This window comes from Selaginella moellendorffii, unplaced genomic scaffold, assembly GCF_000143415.4.
Source record: "Selaginella moellendorffii unplaced genomic scaffold, v1.0 SELMOscaffold_70, whole genome shotgun sequence".
NCBI classification, from domain to species: Eukaryota; Viridiplantae; Streptophyta; class Lycopodiopsida; order Selaginellales; family Selaginellaceae; genus Selaginella; species Selaginella moellendorffii.
In genome coordinates, this window is record NW_003314331.1 from 632,844 (window position 1) to 649,472 (window position 16,629).

At 46.7% G+C, this 16,629-nt stretch overlaps 6 protein-coding genes across 11 annotated transcripts; 1 reads left to right on the top strand and 5 right to left on the bottom strand.

Annotated features, from left to right (window-relative positions):
* The first annotated feature begins 337 nt into the window (after window positions 1-337).
* On the top strand, window positions 338-1,645 carry LOC112340793. 5 transcript variants are annotated; one of them, XM_024659808.1, is made up of 6 exons: window positions 338-361; window positions 476-554; window positions 610-874; window positions 921-1,026; window positions 1,078-1,230; window positions 1,288-1,645. In XM_024659808.1, the coding sequence occupies exons 3-6, from the start codon at window positions 651-653 to the stop codon at window positions 1,600-1,602; spliced, it is 798 nt and encodes a 265-aa protein (XP_024515576.1). In that variant the 5' UTR covers window positions 338-361; window positions 476-554; window positions 610-650; the 3' UTR covers window positions 1,603-1,645. The 5 variants fall into 5 exon arrangements, with proteins under 5 accessions (XP_024515576.1, XP_024515574.1, XP_024515578.1 ...); XM_024659810.1 differs by having other exon boundaries at window positions 356-390; window positions 605-874; XM_024659809.1 differs by lacking the exon at window positions 338-361 and adding an exon at window positions 362-390.
* On the bottom strand, window positions 1,613-11,376 carry LOC112340794. Its single transcript, XM_024659811.1, has 6 exons — window positions 11,235-11,376; window positions 10,948-11,184; window positions 10,796-10,901; window positions 10,585-10,737; window positions 10,205-10,529; window positions 1,613-1,654 (listed from the first exon to the last, which is right to left on the bottom strand). Exons 1-5 carry the CDS (start codon window positions 11,330-11,332, stop codon window positions 10,215-10,217), a joined length of 909 nt encoding a protein of 302 aa, XP_024515579.1. The 5' UTR covers window positions 11,333-11,376; the 3' UTR covers window positions 1,613-1,654; window positions 10,205-10,214.
* Window positions 6,232-8,159, bottom strand: LOC9640360. The gene is made up of 4 exons (XM_024659813.1): window positions 8,042-8,159; window positions 7,596-7,977; window positions 6,974-7,525; window positions 6,232-6,923 (listed from the first exon to the last, which is right to left on the bottom strand). Exons 2-3 carry the CDS (start codon window positions 7,935-7,937, stop codon window positions 7,373-7,375), a joined length of 495 nt encoding a protein of 164 aa, XP_024515581.1. The 5' UTR covers window positions 7,938-7,977; window positions 8,042-8,159; the 3' UTR covers window positions 6,232-6,923; window positions 6,974-7,372.
* Window positions 8,029-8,796, bottom strand: LOC112340796. The gene is made up of 2 exons (XM_024659815.1): window positions 8,657-8,796; window positions 8,029-8,557 (listed from the first exon to the last, which is right to left on the bottom strand). Exons 1-2 carry the CDS (start codon window positions 8,776-8,778, stop codon window positions 8,365-8,367), a joined length of 315 nt encoding a protein of 104 aa, XP_024515583.1. The 5' UTR covers window positions 8,779-8,796; the 3' UTR covers window positions 8,029-8,364.
* LOC9640751 (histidine kinase 5) lies at window positions 11,373-14,383 on the bottom strand. The gene is made up of 8 exons (XM_024659805.1): window positions 13,496-14,383; window positions 13,184-13,426; window positions 13,063-13,135; window positions 12,791-13,000; window positions 12,608-12,741; window positions 12,287-12,553; window positions 12,136-12,231; window positions 11,373-12,087 (listed from the first exon to the last, which is right to left on the bottom strand). The coding sequence occupies exons 1-8, from the start codon at window positions 13,784-13,786 to the stop codon at window positions 11,437-11,439; spliced, it is 1,965 nt and encodes a 654-aa protein (XP_024515573.1). The 5' UTR covers window positions 13,787-14,383; the 3' UTR covers window positions 11,373-11,436.
* Window positions 14,384-14,947: 564 nt separating this feature from the next.
* LOC9640752 (autophagy-related protein 101) lies at window positions 14,948-16,588 on the bottom strand. 2 transcript variants are annotated; one of them, XR_002990284.1, is made up of 9 exons: window positions 16,514-16,588; window positions 16,428-16,464; window positions 16,291-16,376; window positions 16,141-16,236; window positions 15,910-16,072; window positions 15,672-15,834; window positions 15,484-15,606; window positions 15,306-15,415; window positions 14,948-15,180 (listed from the first exon to the last, which is right to left on the bottom strand). XR_002990284.1 is itself a non-coding variant. In XM_024659812.1 (8 exons), the coding sequence occupies exons 1-7, from the start codon at window positions 16,544-16,546 to the stop codon at window positions 15,531-15,533; spliced, it is 654 nt and encodes a 217-aa protein (XP_024515580.1). In that variant the 5' UTR covers window positions 16,547-16,588; the 3' UTR covers window positions 14,948-15,415; window positions 15,484-15,530. The 2 variants fall into 2 exon arrangements, 1 of the variants encoding a protein (XP_024515580.1); XM_024659812.1 differs by having other exon boundaries at window positions 14,948-15,415.
* Window positions 16,589-16,629: the final 41 nt, after the last annotated feature.

A 16,629-nucleotide genomic window follows, 5' to 3' on the forward strand; every position in this document is an offset into this window, starting at 1 on the left:
ATTTATGAACCATCCATAGTAGACCTTGAAAAGAGTACTTGTTGTAGGTTACCTAACAATGACCCACTAATATGTGTTTTGCTATAAAAGTTTATTCACAGGCTAAATTACGGATGTTGCGGATTATTTAATTGTTTCACGAACTCATATTAAAATTTATGTGGGTTGTGTAATTTTTAAATACATAAAGACAAACATATATTATGTGTGTGTAAAAATTAAGTAAGGTGCATAAATGGTAATTTTAGCCGTTGGATCTACCTTCTATGCTGGGACAAATCCTGGCCGTTCCTTTGTAATGCAACCTAAGAATATGCTTGGTATAAAGGTTAGCGTTTGAGGGTTTCACCAGAAAAGTAAGGTAATCTCGAGATCGATTGCATCCTCCAGGTATCGCCCAGCCGATCGATTCTATCGATCGCCATGGGGTGGAAGCTCGGTCGCTCATGGAAACCTAATTATTTGTGCCGCCCAGGCTGTGATCGCGCATCGGAGCTACATCTTGTTCAAAGCTCTCCTCTCCGCCGTAGGCCCTCTTTGATTGCATTGCTTAGGTAAGGGATCTTCGATAAACAGGATGAATTAAAGCTCGCATCTTTTCAAGAACAGGGTATAGCTACCTGTGGGCTCTGGAGATTTCCTTTTTGAGGATGAAGGCTTACAGTAGCAGCAGCAACGGGCAGCACAAGAAGGCTTACAGCGGCAGCAGCAACGGGCACTACAGCAAGGCTTACGACGGCAGCAGTAGCAACGGGCAGGACAAGAAGGCCTACGGCGGCAGCAGCAACGGGCAACACAATGTGTTCACAAAGGAAAAGCCCAAGGAGGTGGACATTTTTGCAATCGAGAACCCTGCCGAACTCATACGAGCAAGGTAACCGAGATTGAGTTTGATGTTTACTTGCTTTTGTTTGTAACAGGTACCAGATCATAGGAACTCATCGTCCGGGTGAGAAGGAGGGATTACTCATCGACCAATGCAGAAAATGTAAGGAGAGAGGCCACTGGGAAAGACACTGCAAGGGGGTAACAAAGCTCACGAATTTTCCAGATTTGACTTTTTGTTTCTTCTTTTAGCCTGGAGTGGATCCTTTTGCTCATGAACAAAAGAAATGCTACCTCTGCCTAGCGAAGGGACACGACACGTATCAGTGTTCAAGAGATCCCCTGCGAAATGAGGACTGGGCAGAGAGGACTTACACTGGACCAATGAAGAGACTTGATCAACAGGTTTGTATCAGTTTCTATTCTCTGTTTCTTTGTATGTTTATTTGTGTACGTTTTCAGGTGGGTTATATCGTCCAGGGAGCAGACTTCCCGCAATACCATCCTCGTTTCTGCGTCCAACGGATTGAATACGAAAACCTCAAACGGATCTGCAAAAAACATCCAGACTTGGGAATCTTCATTGTGCCTCGGCCACCCTGCCCTCTTGCATCTCAAATCTGGGAATATTTTCAGCGACTGGATGAAGTTTTATACGAAGCAGGCCTAGGCTTCGAGTTTTACAGATCCGATGAAGAAGTGCCTCCAGGGTATGACCGGTATGCAGCTGCAGAAGAAGCATATATTGAAGAATTGAAAAATGAAGCGAAGCATTGAAAGGTGATGTGTTTTAATAAAGTAATAGAATAAGTATTATAGATGAGAAGACCTTTATAAGTTATTTTTCGTTTTCATTGATGGGATTATTTTCGCATTAATTAAAACTAGCTAATGTTTATGTTTAAAACTAGTTTAACGCCTAGAGAGATAAAAAGAAGGTTCTTTCTGGGAGAGTGAAGAACTCCTCCTTCCCGCTCAAGCGTTTTAGGGTTCGCATTGGCGCTGCGGAGCTGGAAGCGGCGGGCGCTGGATCGTTGGCGCTGCGCGGCGGGCGCTGGATCGTCCCCACAAGAGGCAAGACTGCATTTTGCGAGAAATTTCTGGCCTGAATCTTGGCGTTGTTGGCAGTAGAATCGCCGAAATCTTTGCTCGCCGCTTCCCTGGTAGAAATCTGGTGCTTTTGTGTCTGTGCCTAGGCAGCGCAGCGATCCATGGGCCTACGCTTTCATCGAGCTGGAGAGGTCGCAGCGCGGCGCTGGTACTCACGGACCGCTGCCGCCGGATGAGGCGTTGGTGCCTGAAATGAAGCTGGTGTTGCGCCATCATTCCAGCCGCTGTCCAAAGCTTTGCTACCTCGACAAGGCCGCGGACATTGGTCGTCTGAGGAGCTGCGACGCAGTAGAGGGTATCCTAACGGCGATGCACGAAAGCATTCAGAGGAGGAACAACAAAGTTAGAACTTTTCACTACACCAGTGGGAAAAAGTCCAGTAGGAGCTGCAAGAATCGATCGTTCAGTGGAAGCTGTTACAGGGACTCGCCTCGACGTTTTCATCCTTCATCCTTCAAACTATACGAGCTAATCAGGTACCAGCCACAAGCTTTTTTGTTATCTTAGTTTCATCGCATTAAACTATGAACACTGCTACAGGTCACTGTGCTGATTGGTGAGACTGGCTCTGGGAAGAGCACTGGACTTATGCAGTATTTATGTGATGGTGGTTTATCGAGCAACGGGAAGATCCATCGTTTGTACACAGCCAAGGAAAGTAGCAGCATTTGCTCTTGCACGACGGGTTGCCGAAGGATGCCGCTGCTGTTACGAGAAGACGAATTCCATTGGCCTCTTGGGATACAAGGCTCAACAAGACCTTGCCAAAATGGTCTACACCACGGATCACATACTATCTTTTGGCTCGAAATCTCGACCAATTCAGCTGCATTGTTGTGGACGAGCAGGGATTTACTCCTAGCAGTACTGAAGGAATGTTGACGCGCACTTGAGAGTCATCGTCATGTCAGCTATAGCCGATGCCGAGCTTTTCAGCGGCATCGAACAAGCACCACTTGTCGTTCCTGGAAGGAAGTTCCCGGTTGAGATCCACTACGAATTGCGCGAGAATTCAACCACGTAACAAGGACAATGGGAAGTGTTTGCAAGCTTCACAAGAAGGCCGATTGAGGAAGATATATTAGCTTTCCTCATGTCCCAAGACGGATATCGAATGGGTCTACAAATGATTGCTTGTGCTGCCTCTTCATGGAAGGCTTCGTCAAGGGGATCAGCAATTGGTATTCGAGGCGGCACCACCTGGTACGGGAAAGATAACGGGAAAGATAGTCTTTGCAACAAATATCTCCGAGACGTCTTTGACGATGCCAGGAATCAGGTACTTCAAAGTTCTTTTTACGATAATCTTCCTTGAAGCATGTAGCTGATACTCGCTTTCTCGGCTTCTAGGTACGTGGTGGATCCAGGATTGTCAAAGCAAGCCATCTTTGATCCACAGACTGGGATGACAACGCTGGAGCTTACGGCAATCAGTCAAAGCTCCACGACTCAAAGAGCTGGTCACTAGTTTTGGTGTCTGCTACAAATTGTACAGCGATGAAGACTTTGACGACATGGCTTTGCTGGGGACTTCTGAAATTTCCCGCTCTCACATGGGGATAGTAGTTCTCAAGCTTCTGGCACTAGGCGTACAGGACGTGGAAAACTTTGACTTTGTGGAGCCTCCCAGTGCCAGTGCTATCAGTCACGCAATGACAAGTTTGCAGCGGCTGGAAGCCATAGCTAAGGATGACGAAGTGAAGAACTGGAGGCTCACGAACTTCGGATTAAAACTGGCCACGATAGGAGTGGAACCACGGCTAGGCAAGATCATTCTCGACTGCCAGGCTCACTGTTGTCACCTGGGACGACCATCTTGGCTAGAGTTTGCGGCTAGAGTTTGCGGCAAAAACCAGAGCGGACTAGCTTGAGCAGCCACACAAGGTCCAGGATCGAGAGTCGCATGAACGAGCTTATGCATGCAGCGTCTGGTGGTGGAAACTGTCATGACAACTGTGGCGAGACAGAAGCGCTGGCTTCAGCTGGGATTTCGAACGCCCGTGACTCTGATCGGGTCTGCCGGAATGGTGAAAGAGATAGTGGCGCCTGGATCGTTCACGAGCGTGGAGGCCCGCTATGCAGACACCTCGAAGCTGGTTGACAACGAGCTGCTCATTCTCTTCGACGAGTGCAGTGAAGGCATCCACAAGTTTTTTGGAGCGTCACCTCAGACAAGGTGGCGTTTAGATCGTGAGCTTCTGCCCAACTTGCGCTGAAACTCGGGGTCCAAGACGCACAATGTGACACTTTCAAGGCTGCCAACAGTCTGCTTATCACTCCCGTGACGGAAACCTAACCAGTGAGCTGCGTTTGCTGCTGTATCTCATGGTGTCGTCTACGAGCTAGTTGCCGAGTGCGATCCTGGAGACATCGATGCCGTGATACTTTCATGTACAGGAAAAGTCGTCTGTGGCTCATACGTTACGTGTAAAGTCAGCCAGCGCTCACAGTCCGGTGTGTTCATCTCCGGCTTCACCGACCTTGATCTGGATCCCGAGAAACTGAAGCAAGAACTAAGAAATTCAACAACACCTTGAGTGCCGTAGGGCCTTCCCTCTTCGGCTGTACACAACAAGAGAAAGAAAAGAAAAAAGAAACCATGGCAGCCAGAAGCCAGTAAAAACTGTGGGAGTTTCATGTTCTCGGGAAGCCAGTCGGGCTCGGTTCGAGCGTTGATAAGCGACACAATGGCACTGCACAGGCTTTGAGTGGGAAGAAGATGATGAAGGTTATCGTGCTTCATGGGAAAGCCGCGGGTGAACGCTCTGCAAGTGGGTACCAGCGGGTCTTGGTGCTGGAACAGACAAGTTTGAGGTTGAGGTGATTGATGCGTTCGGAGGCTTGTCGGCCAAAGCTTGGATCGGGAATGATCACGACGCTGCAGCGCGTGGTCTTGCTAGCCTTGAAGGCACGACTCCCGATGTACAAAACTGAGTTTTGGGGCTCGGTGCTCGTCATCATTCCCGTCTATACTTTACTCACGGCTGATAGCGACAAAGAAATGAAGAAGCACGGATAACACAGTTGACTTTGAAGGTATGCTGCTACTCTTCATTCATTTTTCACTCGGAAACCACTTTGTGAAGGTGTCTCCCAAGGTGTATGGTAGAAGCGAATGTGTGGAGAAAGCAAAGCAGGAAGGAAGCAAAAGAACAAAGTAATCCAGTAGTGGCAGTTGAAGGAGCAAAGGATTCTCCGGTGTGTTTATGCCAGATTGTCAACACTCACGCCATCGAAGGCTGCCAGGAGGTGTTCCTTGTCGTCGACTTTGCAGCCCTGCTCAGCAAATGGACGAGCTGTGCAAATCTTCCGAGGGAGTTTTTGTGGCCATGAGCTTACTAGAGCTAAAGCAAATCAAAAGATAAGTAGTTTGCTATATATAGCATTAAGTTAGGAAATAAGTACTAAGATTAAGAGAATAAGAATAACTATACTGTAACAGGTTTTGCATTAATGGTAGAATATTTAAACATACAAAGCACTGAAGTTTAATATATACACAAGCGGGGTTCCAATCTTCATGTTATCCTTTGCAGTACAAGATGGATGATTAGTGTGAATTCTTGTGGGAGATGAGCCCTCTTAAGTGACAACACTCTTTAGTGACAATTCGATGGAGGAGGCTATTTTAGATTTGCTATGGTTTTATATTTTTCACTTTGATCTTCTCATGATGAAAATAATTTTTATAAAGAAGCAAAACACTCACAGGCAAGAATTCATAACATAATATTCTAATGCTTAATTTTTTCATTTGATAAGCATTTTCCCTAAAAAGGAAATTACAATATTATAGGTTTAATATTTCTTCGGAGGTGCCATTATTCACAAAGGCATCATGTTTTGTGGTGCCTACTTGTTGGGGTTGTCCATGACTCAAGTATGAGCTCCTCAATATTACATATAATAGAAAAATGTAAATGATTAAAAATGCATATTATGTAGCAAAAGATGTTTGAAATGTTCAACACCAAATGTTGGTAAGCAGCACCTAGTATATGCAATTGAGGCATGTAACTCTCAATGAGAGCTTTGAACCTCAATATAACTGTTTGCTTGCAAACTCTATCTCAGTGTTGGAAAACTTACACATCTCTTACCACATGATATGCAGCTCATACTCATATCATAAATAACCCCAAGAAATAAATACCATAAAATATAGTGCTTTTGTGGGTGGTGGCAACTCAATAGAAGTGTCAAACCCATTGAAAAGAATTCCTTCTCAGGGAAAATGACTACCAAATGAAAAGATTAACATTAAAATGCTATGTTATAAATTCTTACCTGCAAGGATTTTACTTCCATATGAAATTCATTTTAAATGGAAAGATTAAAGTGGAAAGCATAAAACCACAACAATTTCAGAACAGCCTCCTCCATCGTGTTGTTGCTGAAAAGGGCCAAGCGTCACTTAAACCTATTGCTATAGATAGCGAACTACTTATCTTTTTGCTTTATCTCTATAGAGAAAGATCGCTGATGAGCTTTTGCAGTCCGGACCTGTTCGTGGCCATGCAAACTAGCCTTGCACAGCTCGTCCATTTGCTGAGCAAGGCTGCAAAGTCGACAACGAGGAACACCCTGCTGGCAGCCTTCGTTGGCGCAAGTGAGCTTGTACTCGTTGACGATCAGGCTGCGTCGACTGCCACTGCCACTGCTGGATTGCTTCGTTCTTCCAGGACGCTGTTTCCTGCTTTGCTTTCTCCACGCATTCCTAGTCCCCATGTACGTACAAGGAATGCCACTGGAGCTCCCACTGATTTTTCCAGCCCGGCTAAGTCTGACCCCGGATTTTCCAACCAGAACTCTCATCATCCCAAGTGGAAGTCAGTGAGATCTGTCGCTCCCTCTGGTTGCATTCATTGCAGCTTCATCCAGCAGGCCGTCTTCAAAAGGAGCGCCTTCCACCAGTTTATCTAGAGCTGCCTCTGCAAGCTCCAGGATGAGATCTCGATTCGCTTCGTACCATACGCCTTGGGAGATACCTTCACAAAGTGGTTTCCGACTGGAAAATGAATGAAGAGTAGTAGCATACCTTCAACGTCGACTGTGTTATCCGCGCTTCTTCATTTCTTTGTCGATATCAGCCGTGCTTGCTGCTCCCTTCCCGGTACACGTCCAAGAGGCTGAACAGGTCTCCATGCTGACAGCAGCGCATCTTCCAGCGGTCTGCCAGGAGCTTGCTTTTTCAGAGTCGGCTCGGAAGAAGATGATCATCACAGGGTACTGACTTCTCGACCACAACAGTGAGCCTGGCTGTCGAGGATGATCTTGCCTAACCGTGGCTCCACTCCTATCTTGGCCAGTTTTAATCTGAAGTTCGTGAGCCTCCAGTTCTTCACTTCATCGTCCGCCTAGTGCCAGGTGCTTGATAATCCCCATGTGAGAACGGGAAATTTCCGAAGTCCCCAGCAGAGCATTGTCGTCAAAGTCTTCATCGCTGTACAATCTGTAGCAGACACCAGAACGAGTGCGCCCTGCACGACCAGCTCTTTGAGTCGCGGCTTTGACTGATTGGCGTAAGCTCAAGCGTTGTCATCCCAGTCTGTGGATCAAAGATGGCTTGCTTTGACAATCCACCACGTACCTAGAAGCCGAGAAAACGAGTATCAGCTACATGCTTCAAGGAAGATTATTGTAAAAGAACTTTGAAGTACCTGATTCCTGGCATCGTCAAAGACGTCTCGGCGATATTTGTCGCAAAGACCATCTTTCCCGTACCAGGTGGTGCCGCCTCGAATACCAGTTGCTGATCCTCTTGACAAAGCCTTCCATGAAGAGGCAGCACAAGTGCACGCGGCGTATTTGCCAATCACTTGCCATTCGATATCCGCCTTGGTGTAGACCATTTTGGCAAGGTCTTGTCGAGCCCTGTATCCCAAGAGGCCAATGGAATTCGTCTTCTCAGCGGCATCCTTCGGCAACACAAGAGCAAATGCTGCTACTTTCCTTGGCTGTGTACAAACGATGGAACTTCCCGTTGCTCGATAAACCACCATCACATAAATACTGCATGAGTCTACCAATCAGCACAGTGACCTGTAGCAGTGTTCATAGTTTAATGCGATGAAACTAAGATAACAAAAGAGCTTGTGGTTGGTACCTGATTAGCTTGAAGGATGAGATCCTTTTGGCTGTACAGAGGCAAGCCAGCACGAAGTCACGCTGTCAGATGGAAACCATTTGCCCCCAGCTCCATCCTTGGCCTAGAAACAATGATCCAGGCGGCTGTTGTTCATCCCCAACAGATCCATTTACGTGAGCTTCCAGAGTATCTAACGAGGATGAGACGAGCCCCTGTAGCAGCTTCCAGTGAACGATCGATTCTTGCAGCTCCTGCCGGACTTTTTTCCCACTGGTGTAGTGAAAAGTTCTTAACTTTGTTGTTCCTCCTCTGAATGCTTTCGTGCTGCTCCCTCATCGTCGTTAGGAACCCTCTACTGCGTCGCAGCTCCTCAAGCGACCAATGTACGCGGCCTTGTCGAGGTAGCAAAGCTTTGGACCGCGGCTGGAATGAGGCACCAACGCCTCATCCAGCGGCGGCGGTCCGTGAGTACCAGCGCCGCGCTGCGATCTCTCCAGCTCGGTGAAAGCGTAGGCCCATGGATCCATGCGCTGCCTAGGCACACACACGAAAGCATTAGATTTCTACCAGGGAAGCGGCGAGCAAAGATTTCGACTACTGCCGCGAACGCCAAGATTCAGAGAAATTTCTCACAAAATGCAGTCTTGCCTCTTGTGGGGACGATCCATCGCCCGCCGCTTCCAGCTCCAGCAGCGCCAATGCGATGCGACCCTAAAACGCAGGAGGAGTTCTTCACTCTCCTTTCTATCAGGCATTAAAATTAATGCGATAAACAATAGTTATTTTTAATTAATGCAAAAAGTATCCTTCAATTAAAACGCAAATGGAAAACCAGTGGGGGCAGCAAGCCGCGAGAATCTCCCAGATCTTGTACACACTTGGAGCTGTTCGATCCACGGAATCACACGGAATTCGGTGCTGCCGCTCCCGAAATCATCAATGTCGTGGCGGAGAGGCTCATGAATCAAGAGATGCGCGGAGAAGAGAAGATGAAAGGAGGAGGAGAAATTTCGCATGGGTAATTATCGGAAGAACAATAGTTGTCGTGCCAAGATCTCCAAATTGACAGGCGTGCTGGTAGCCATATTGTATACATAAGAATCTGACATTAAAAATAGAAAGAATTTACTTCTTGGTTTCCTTTCTTTTATAAAAGAAGGAAAATATATTTTATATTAATAAAATAAAATAGAAGGTCCTGCTTTTACTCTCATCCATCATATCCCCTTAACAGAGGTCTCAAGGAGTTTCAAAGTTGTCTGTCTCTAATGTGTTGCTCCAGATGCTACACATTTTGAATTTCACATGTTTGAGCTCACAGTCAAATTATGATATTCATGGTGATTTGGGTGAAGAACTAGAGAGTTAAATAATAACCATCACCAAATCTTGGGAGTGCAACTGGATGCTCACTTGAGTCCTACTTGCTCTATACAATTTCAAAGTAGAACATCCAGCTTTGTGATATGGACCATGTCCATTGTCATTCTTTTCATGTGAATCTTCTTTTCTTATAGTTTCATACTAATCATATTGCAGTAAGTTGTTTGTGTCTGGGACAAGCCCAAGCAAGGATGTGGTGAAATGGGAACTGCTGATATCATACTACCATGTGCACATGATGGTTTCTCAAATAGTGTTTTTTACAAGCAAAACCCTAGCTCAAACATTTTACAAGTCAGAAAAGCATGAGCTTGTTTCAAGCAGCTGATCTCGAGACTCTTCCAGCCTATGGGTGTGTAGACTGTAGAGTCCAGTGACATGCCTTGCAATCTGGCTGGCTGTAGAGATTTTGTGTGCTCTCACCCTGTTTGTGCTAGCCCTTTCCTAGATTGTTGCAGCCGCTGAAAGGTTACAAAAGTGAAGTATTCTTATTTACCTTAACCTAAGCATATTCTACGTTTTAATTTTATTCCTTTTTATATATTGATTTTCCACCTCTTTATTTAAAGATGTATTAATTTATCTTTATTTATTAATGATAAAAATAAATAGAATATTGAACTTTATATCTTGGATTTCTAGTTGGAGCTATATCTCTTTTAAAGATTATATTCGACTTTTAGGTCTTAAAAGTAGATTTGTATAAGTTGATAATATTTTAAGAGAATTCATGAAGTATTATTATTCCCCTTCACATAAATTTGCAGCCTAATATTTATTCTATTACTTTATGAAAACACATCACCTTTCAATGCTTCTCTTCATTTTTCAATTCTTCAATATATGCTTCTTCTGCAGCTGCATACCGGTCATACCCTGGAGGCATTTCTTCAATGGATCTGTATAACTCGAAGCCTAGCTCTGCCTCGTATAAAACTTCATCCAGTCGCTGAAAATATTCCCAGATAAGGGCCGCAAGAGGACGGGGTGGCTCAGGCACAACCATGATTCCCAAGTCTGGATGTTTTTTGCAGATCCATTTGAGGTTTTCGTATTCAATCCGTTGGACGCAGAAACGAGGATGGTATTGCGGGAAGTCTGCTACCTGAACGATATAACTCACCTGAAAACATACACAAATAAACATATAAAGAAACAGAGAATAGAAAGATACAAACCTGAAGACAATATCTCTTCATTGGTCCAGTGTAAGTCCTCTCTGCCCAGTCCTCATTTCTCAGGGGATCTCTTGAACACTGATACGTGTCGTGTCCCTTCGCTAGGCAGAGGTAGCATCTCTTCTGTTCGTGAGCAAAAGGATCCACTCCAGGCTAGAAAAAGAAACAAAAAGTCAAATCTGGAAAATTCAGAATAAGTGAGCTTTCTTACCCCCTTGCAGTGTCTTTCCCAATGGCCTCTCTGCTTACATCTTCTGCATTGGTCGACGAGTAATCCCTCCTTCTCACCAGGACGATGAGTTCCTATGATCTCGTACCTGTTACAAACAAAAGCAAATAAACATCAAACTCAGTCTTGCTTACCTTGCTCGCATGTGTTCGGCAGCGTCCTCGATTGCAAAAATGTCCACCACCTTCGGCTCTTCCTTTGTGAACGCATTGTGCTGCCCGTTGCTGCTGCCGCCGTAGGCCTTCTTGTGCTGCTGCCCGTTGCTACTGCTGCCGTCGTAAGCCTTCCTGTAGTGCCCGTTGCTGCTGCTGCTGTAAGCCTTCATCCCCAAAAAGGAAATGTCCAGAACCCACAGGTAGCTATACCCCGTTCTTGAAAAGGTACGAGTTTTAATTCATCCTGTATATCGAGGATCCCTTACCTGGAGGACCGAAGCGATGCAATCAAAGAGGGCCTTGAGGAGAGCTTTGGAACATCACTAGATGCAACCCTCAAACGCCTTAAGTTAGATATGGCCATTTACCCGTCCTGGGCTCGATTCCCGCAGACGACACACAAAAAAAAAAAAGAAAATAATTTTTAAAAAATCCCTGAAGCGCCACTTTTTCAGCTCTGCAACACCCCTACTGCTGCTCCAGAGGAAGAGGAAGATACTTGGATAAGATCTCTCTCAACTTCTGGAACATCACGGGCTTTGGGATGAAAGCATCCATCCCGTGCGCGAAGCACCGCTCGATATCGGACCTCAGCGCGTTGGCGGTCACGGCGATGATCGGTATCCTCGGCGACGTCCCCGTGCTATCTTCCTCCCTCCCTCCATTCCGGAATCCCTCCAGAGCGGTCGAGAGCTCCTTGCTATCGTTCCCGTCCCAGATCCCTTCCGGCCAAGAACCAGTCTGCTCGAACTTCCGGATCGCGTAGGCCACTTGCAAGCCGTCCATGAGCGGCATGCATATGTCGAGCAGCACCAGATCGTATTTGTCCTTCCGCATCGCCTCGAGAGCCTCGACTCCGTTTGCCACCACCTGTGCCGTGAATCCCAGCCTCTTGAGCATGGAGATCGCCACCATGACGTTCACTTTGTTGTCCTCGGCCAGGAGGATCTTCGGCTCTTTCCTGCGGTGGTTGCACGGCGGCCTGTTGTCCACAGGCTTTGCGGTCGGCTCTGGGCTGCAATCTCGATCGTGCGACTTGCACAGGACGCTGAATGTGAACACTGACCCCTTGCCGACTTCGCTGTGCACTGTCAGTCGACCACCCATGAGTTCCACCAACTGTAAAGTTAAGATTGTTAAATCTTTGTCCTGCCTAGTTGTACGTACCTGTTTGCAGAGAGCCAAGCCCAGGCCAGTCCCACCATGATTGATAGTGCTCGAGAACTTTAATCCGCGGAAGTGATCAAACAGCGTTGCAAATGCCTGGAAATAAGCCACCGTTAATGGTGAAAGTACGTTCGAGCATATAGACGCTTACCTCTTTCGGGATTCCAAGTCCAGTGTCAGCTATCTGACAATAAAGTACAAAGTCGCCTTCGCGACACCCACTTTTCACAGGCTGATCCTTTTGACGCTTCTCACGTCCAGTAACAAGCTCTTCACTAGGAAACCGTGGATCGTCCGGTGTTCCCAGCATGGGTATTGAATCTAATCTAATCTGAACACTGCCCTCTTGAGTAAACTTAATCGCGTTCAGCACGAGATATTTCATTACTTGACGAACTCGCAGCCCATCACCTATCACCTGACAAGTTTCATTAGCAAGCCCCAGGAAATAAAACAGAAATGTTTTGCTTACCACCTCTGGTACGCTCTTTCCAACATAGCTCAAGACCTCCAATCCTTTTTCATGTGTAGCTGCAACAGCCATTTTCGCTATCTCATGGACAATATCGGCCGGGCTGAAAGGCTGCGTCTCCAACTTCATGGCACCTTGAACCCCAGTTGGTATACGCAGCATAAAATGTGATGTAAAGCTCACCTGATTCCATGCTGGCTAGATCTAAAATGTCGCCCAGTATGTCTGCGATGATTGTACCGGACGACACAATTGCTTGCAAGAGTTCTCTTTGGTCCCTGTCCAATCCCGAGGACTCCAAAGCCTGAGCAAGTCCAAGCAGTCCGTTCAACGGAGTTCGAATCTCGTGGGACATGATGGAAAGAAACATGTTTTTTGCTCGAATTGCTTCCTCTGCAACAGAAACAGAAGAGCGGCATGAGAAAGATTTTCCGGAAAGAGGACGCTATAAGTACCTGTCAGCCTTACTGCTTCTCTCAGCTCGTATTCTGTGGTCCTGCTTCGGACCAGCGCTTGTGAATCACCAGCCTGAAATAAACATGTCAAGCATGAATTAATGTCCACTGAGACAAATACCAGTGGAATGTTTAAGCATGTTGTGATCACGCCAACTGGGACTTCCTGCTTTCCTCCTTCGTGACCAAAGCTTGGATTAGCTATGACAAGCCAAGTCATGTGTCCCCGATCGGGTATGAATACTTGCACGTAATCCATCTGTAGGCTGCCACTTTCCAACGCTTGTTTCCGAAGAAAAGTGACTTCTTCTAGCCCTTTAGTCTGGACGGGAAAGATCTCGTCATCATGTTTTCCATGCACGATCTGCAGGTACAACACTAGGCATGAGAGGTAAAAGAAAAAAAAAAAAAAATCTCGAAAACACGCGCTTACCTTCCCGGCGAAAGATTCTAAAAAGTGGGTCGCCCAGACATATCGAAGATCACTGTCGCAATAGCTGATGGAAATGCACGAATCCTTGAGAGCCGAGAGAAGCCCGGCAATCTCTACGCTCGACTCCACCTCCGGAGAAGCAATTCTCGAGGATCCTGTGAGCTTGAGCTGTTCCACCTCGCGAATCAGTGCCTCGTTTTGCGACCTCAGCTTGGCATTCTCCGCTCTTACATTTTCTAGCTCCGCGGCACAATTCTCCGTGGAGCTCCGATCGATGGCGGAAGAATCCATCGGGATCGCTTTTAACTGATCGAGAAGTGTTGGACCTGCTTTAAAGCCACCATTGAACTGCCCGTCTCTGTCTCGCAACAAATCCGCTATCGCGAGATCAGCCTCGGGTCCACCAAGGATTTGTCAAAGTGAAGGCCCCCACGAGCCTGCATTGCCGCCTGGGCATCCCAATCCAGAGATCAGTGCGCCGCCGCCGCGCGAGCAAGAAATTCCAAAAGCCGGCAGCGGGAAGGAAGATCGCTGAGAATCTGGCAGCCAATGGCCTGTGTGGAGACGGGATCACGGCGATCTAGCGATATTTCCAGGAATATTATCGGATCACCAGGATCGGCGACGAAGATCACCTTGCAACGAATGTAACCTCGATCCGATCCATACCTGGCACCGATTCCACAAGCACCGCCGTCGCTAATTCTTCCCGGAGAAAGAAAGAAGGGGGGGGAGAAATGGAATGGAGAAATGGAATCCCTAGCACCAAGAACACACGCCCGATTTTAAAGGAGGAGAATAAATTTTTTAACGCGACGAGACGACCCCCCCAACCAGTTTAAATCGGGACAGATAGGACCTCGGTTCCTCCGTCCGTGTGATTGCGCACACAAGATCGCCCAAAATGTATCAAATCCGATTTCCAAAGCACAGGTCTGCCGATAATATCTCGCGCCCATCGCGGCCGTCGGTCCGCGCCGCGCGGACGGCCCGGATCGCGACCCACCAGTTTTTACCCTGCCAGGTGGGCCAGTCCGATGCCGTCGGGCCCGCGGACGGTCCAGATGGGAGGGAACATTCCACGGCATAAGGCCCCTCTCTTTTTTTGCCCTTGTACGGCCTCTCCTTTGCAAGATTTGGAGATTTTCCTTGCGGTCTCCCTTGCCTGTCAATTGGTGTTTGCCCTTAGAAGCAACAAGCGTTCGTTTTCACCCCCATATCTATATGCGATTGGGAGATCCCGAATAAAATCCCCCCATGGTAGAAACAATTTTTTCTTTTCTCACCTTTTTCGCCTTTTTTTAAATTTCGTGTAATCTTTATCGTATAAAAATACAAATAGAAAAATTATCAGATTATATTCTTTGGGCGATCTGGGAAATCCCCGCCCAAATCACGTAGCTCTCGTCATGAGATTGATAAGACCGTGGATCTTTCTTAAGACACTTTCAATTAACAACAAAACGTAGTGGCGTGGATCTTTCTTAAGACACTTCCAATTAACAACAACGTAGTGGCGACTAACACTTAAGTTGGAATTTGTTGTGATCCCTGTGACAATATCAACATTTGTTGTGATCCTCGTTACAACTCTTGCCTGGAACAATGTACTCATGGATATAGTGGGCTCCCCAAAATCTACGCCTTATAAAATGCCCCGACGTCGCCGGATCGATTCCCGGCAACTGCGATATTTTCCAGTCAGAGATTTTTACAGCTTTCTAGCTTTTTTTTCTTTGCTTTTGCGATGGCGAAACACATGTACAAGTAAAAAAATCTGTGAGAACCAACAAGCGAATCTCTGTGGTACCTGGAGTGGCATTTAACCGCGAAAGCGAAGTATGGCTGTGTTGTGTGTGGTCTTGCGTGTGGCTTCCTTTCTTTTTTTACAAGTGAGCGGCGATATCAAATACTTACAAGCTGCAGGAACACAGAAAAAAAAAAAGGATTGTAAGAGGCAAAAACTGACAACCTGCGTCATCACCCACCGGCATGGAGATTTGATCCATTTTTGCTGAAAGTTGCGGGCAAAGCATCAGCCAAGCATTGTGGGAGGCCCAGTTTGCAGCATCCGTTTGAACATATCCATTCCAAACGAGGAGTCCGACGAGCTGGGGAAAAACGAAGAAGTGAAAAGAAACATGTTAGAGCAAACCAAGATAACGAATGAGCAAACCTTGGTATTGATATCTCATACGGGAACGAGACTACATCCTGGCTAGTGACGGGTGGTACGTGATCCTTCTTCTCGTTTACTTGCTGTAAGATCTGGAGCATCACTTCTTTCAATCCGGACTCGAGTAGCGCATGACGCTTCGATCTTTCATCGGTCATCAAATCTGTGAGTGCGAGGAAAAGCTCAAGAGAAACACGCAAAGTCGCATAGACTGATAGAAAAAAACAAAGAAACGCACCAAGAGCGTCGCCAAGCTTGTCGTGGTGAGGCTTGCTCCTTAAGTGTGACTGCTGGACGGTGGTGTTGAGCGTGACATACCATTGCTCCCAATACAAGCGTTCCATTTTGTGTCCAAACCACGCATTCTGCTTGCTTCTAGTTTCGTAGAAGGAAAGGCAAACCTGTGCATCAAAACGTCATCCAAGAGTGACAACGAAGGTCGATCAAAGAAGCAAAGTTTGATACACACTGTGATTTTCTTGTTTGGATGTTTTTCCACCCAAGCAATGAGCTGGTCGATTTTTTCCTCCATCTTCTTCTCAAATGTTAAGTCGCCACATTGCACCTAAAGGGCGAGAGACCATGAAAGAACTAAGCGAAGAAAAATTTCGAGACTTACATAAGTTAGATCGAAGAGCTCGGAATCGACGTCGCGCGGCCGGACGAGGCCCAATGCCCTGTTAAACATGACCGTGTGGAGTATGCCTGGGAAATCCACGAGTTTTAGAGCGCAATCGGCGGCAAAGAAGAACTTACATCTCAAAACCTCGCGGATTTGATACGGCTCCACGTCCTGGAAGAACATTTGAGCGAACGAAGCCGTGAAATCGAGAGCGACATACCAGTTCTCTCAGGTGGAACATCTCGCAGTTCATCCCTCTGGGCAGGAACCCTAAAATCAAGACGACGAAAGTATATGCGGGGGATATCTACGAAAACCCCTTTCCCCTTTCGTACA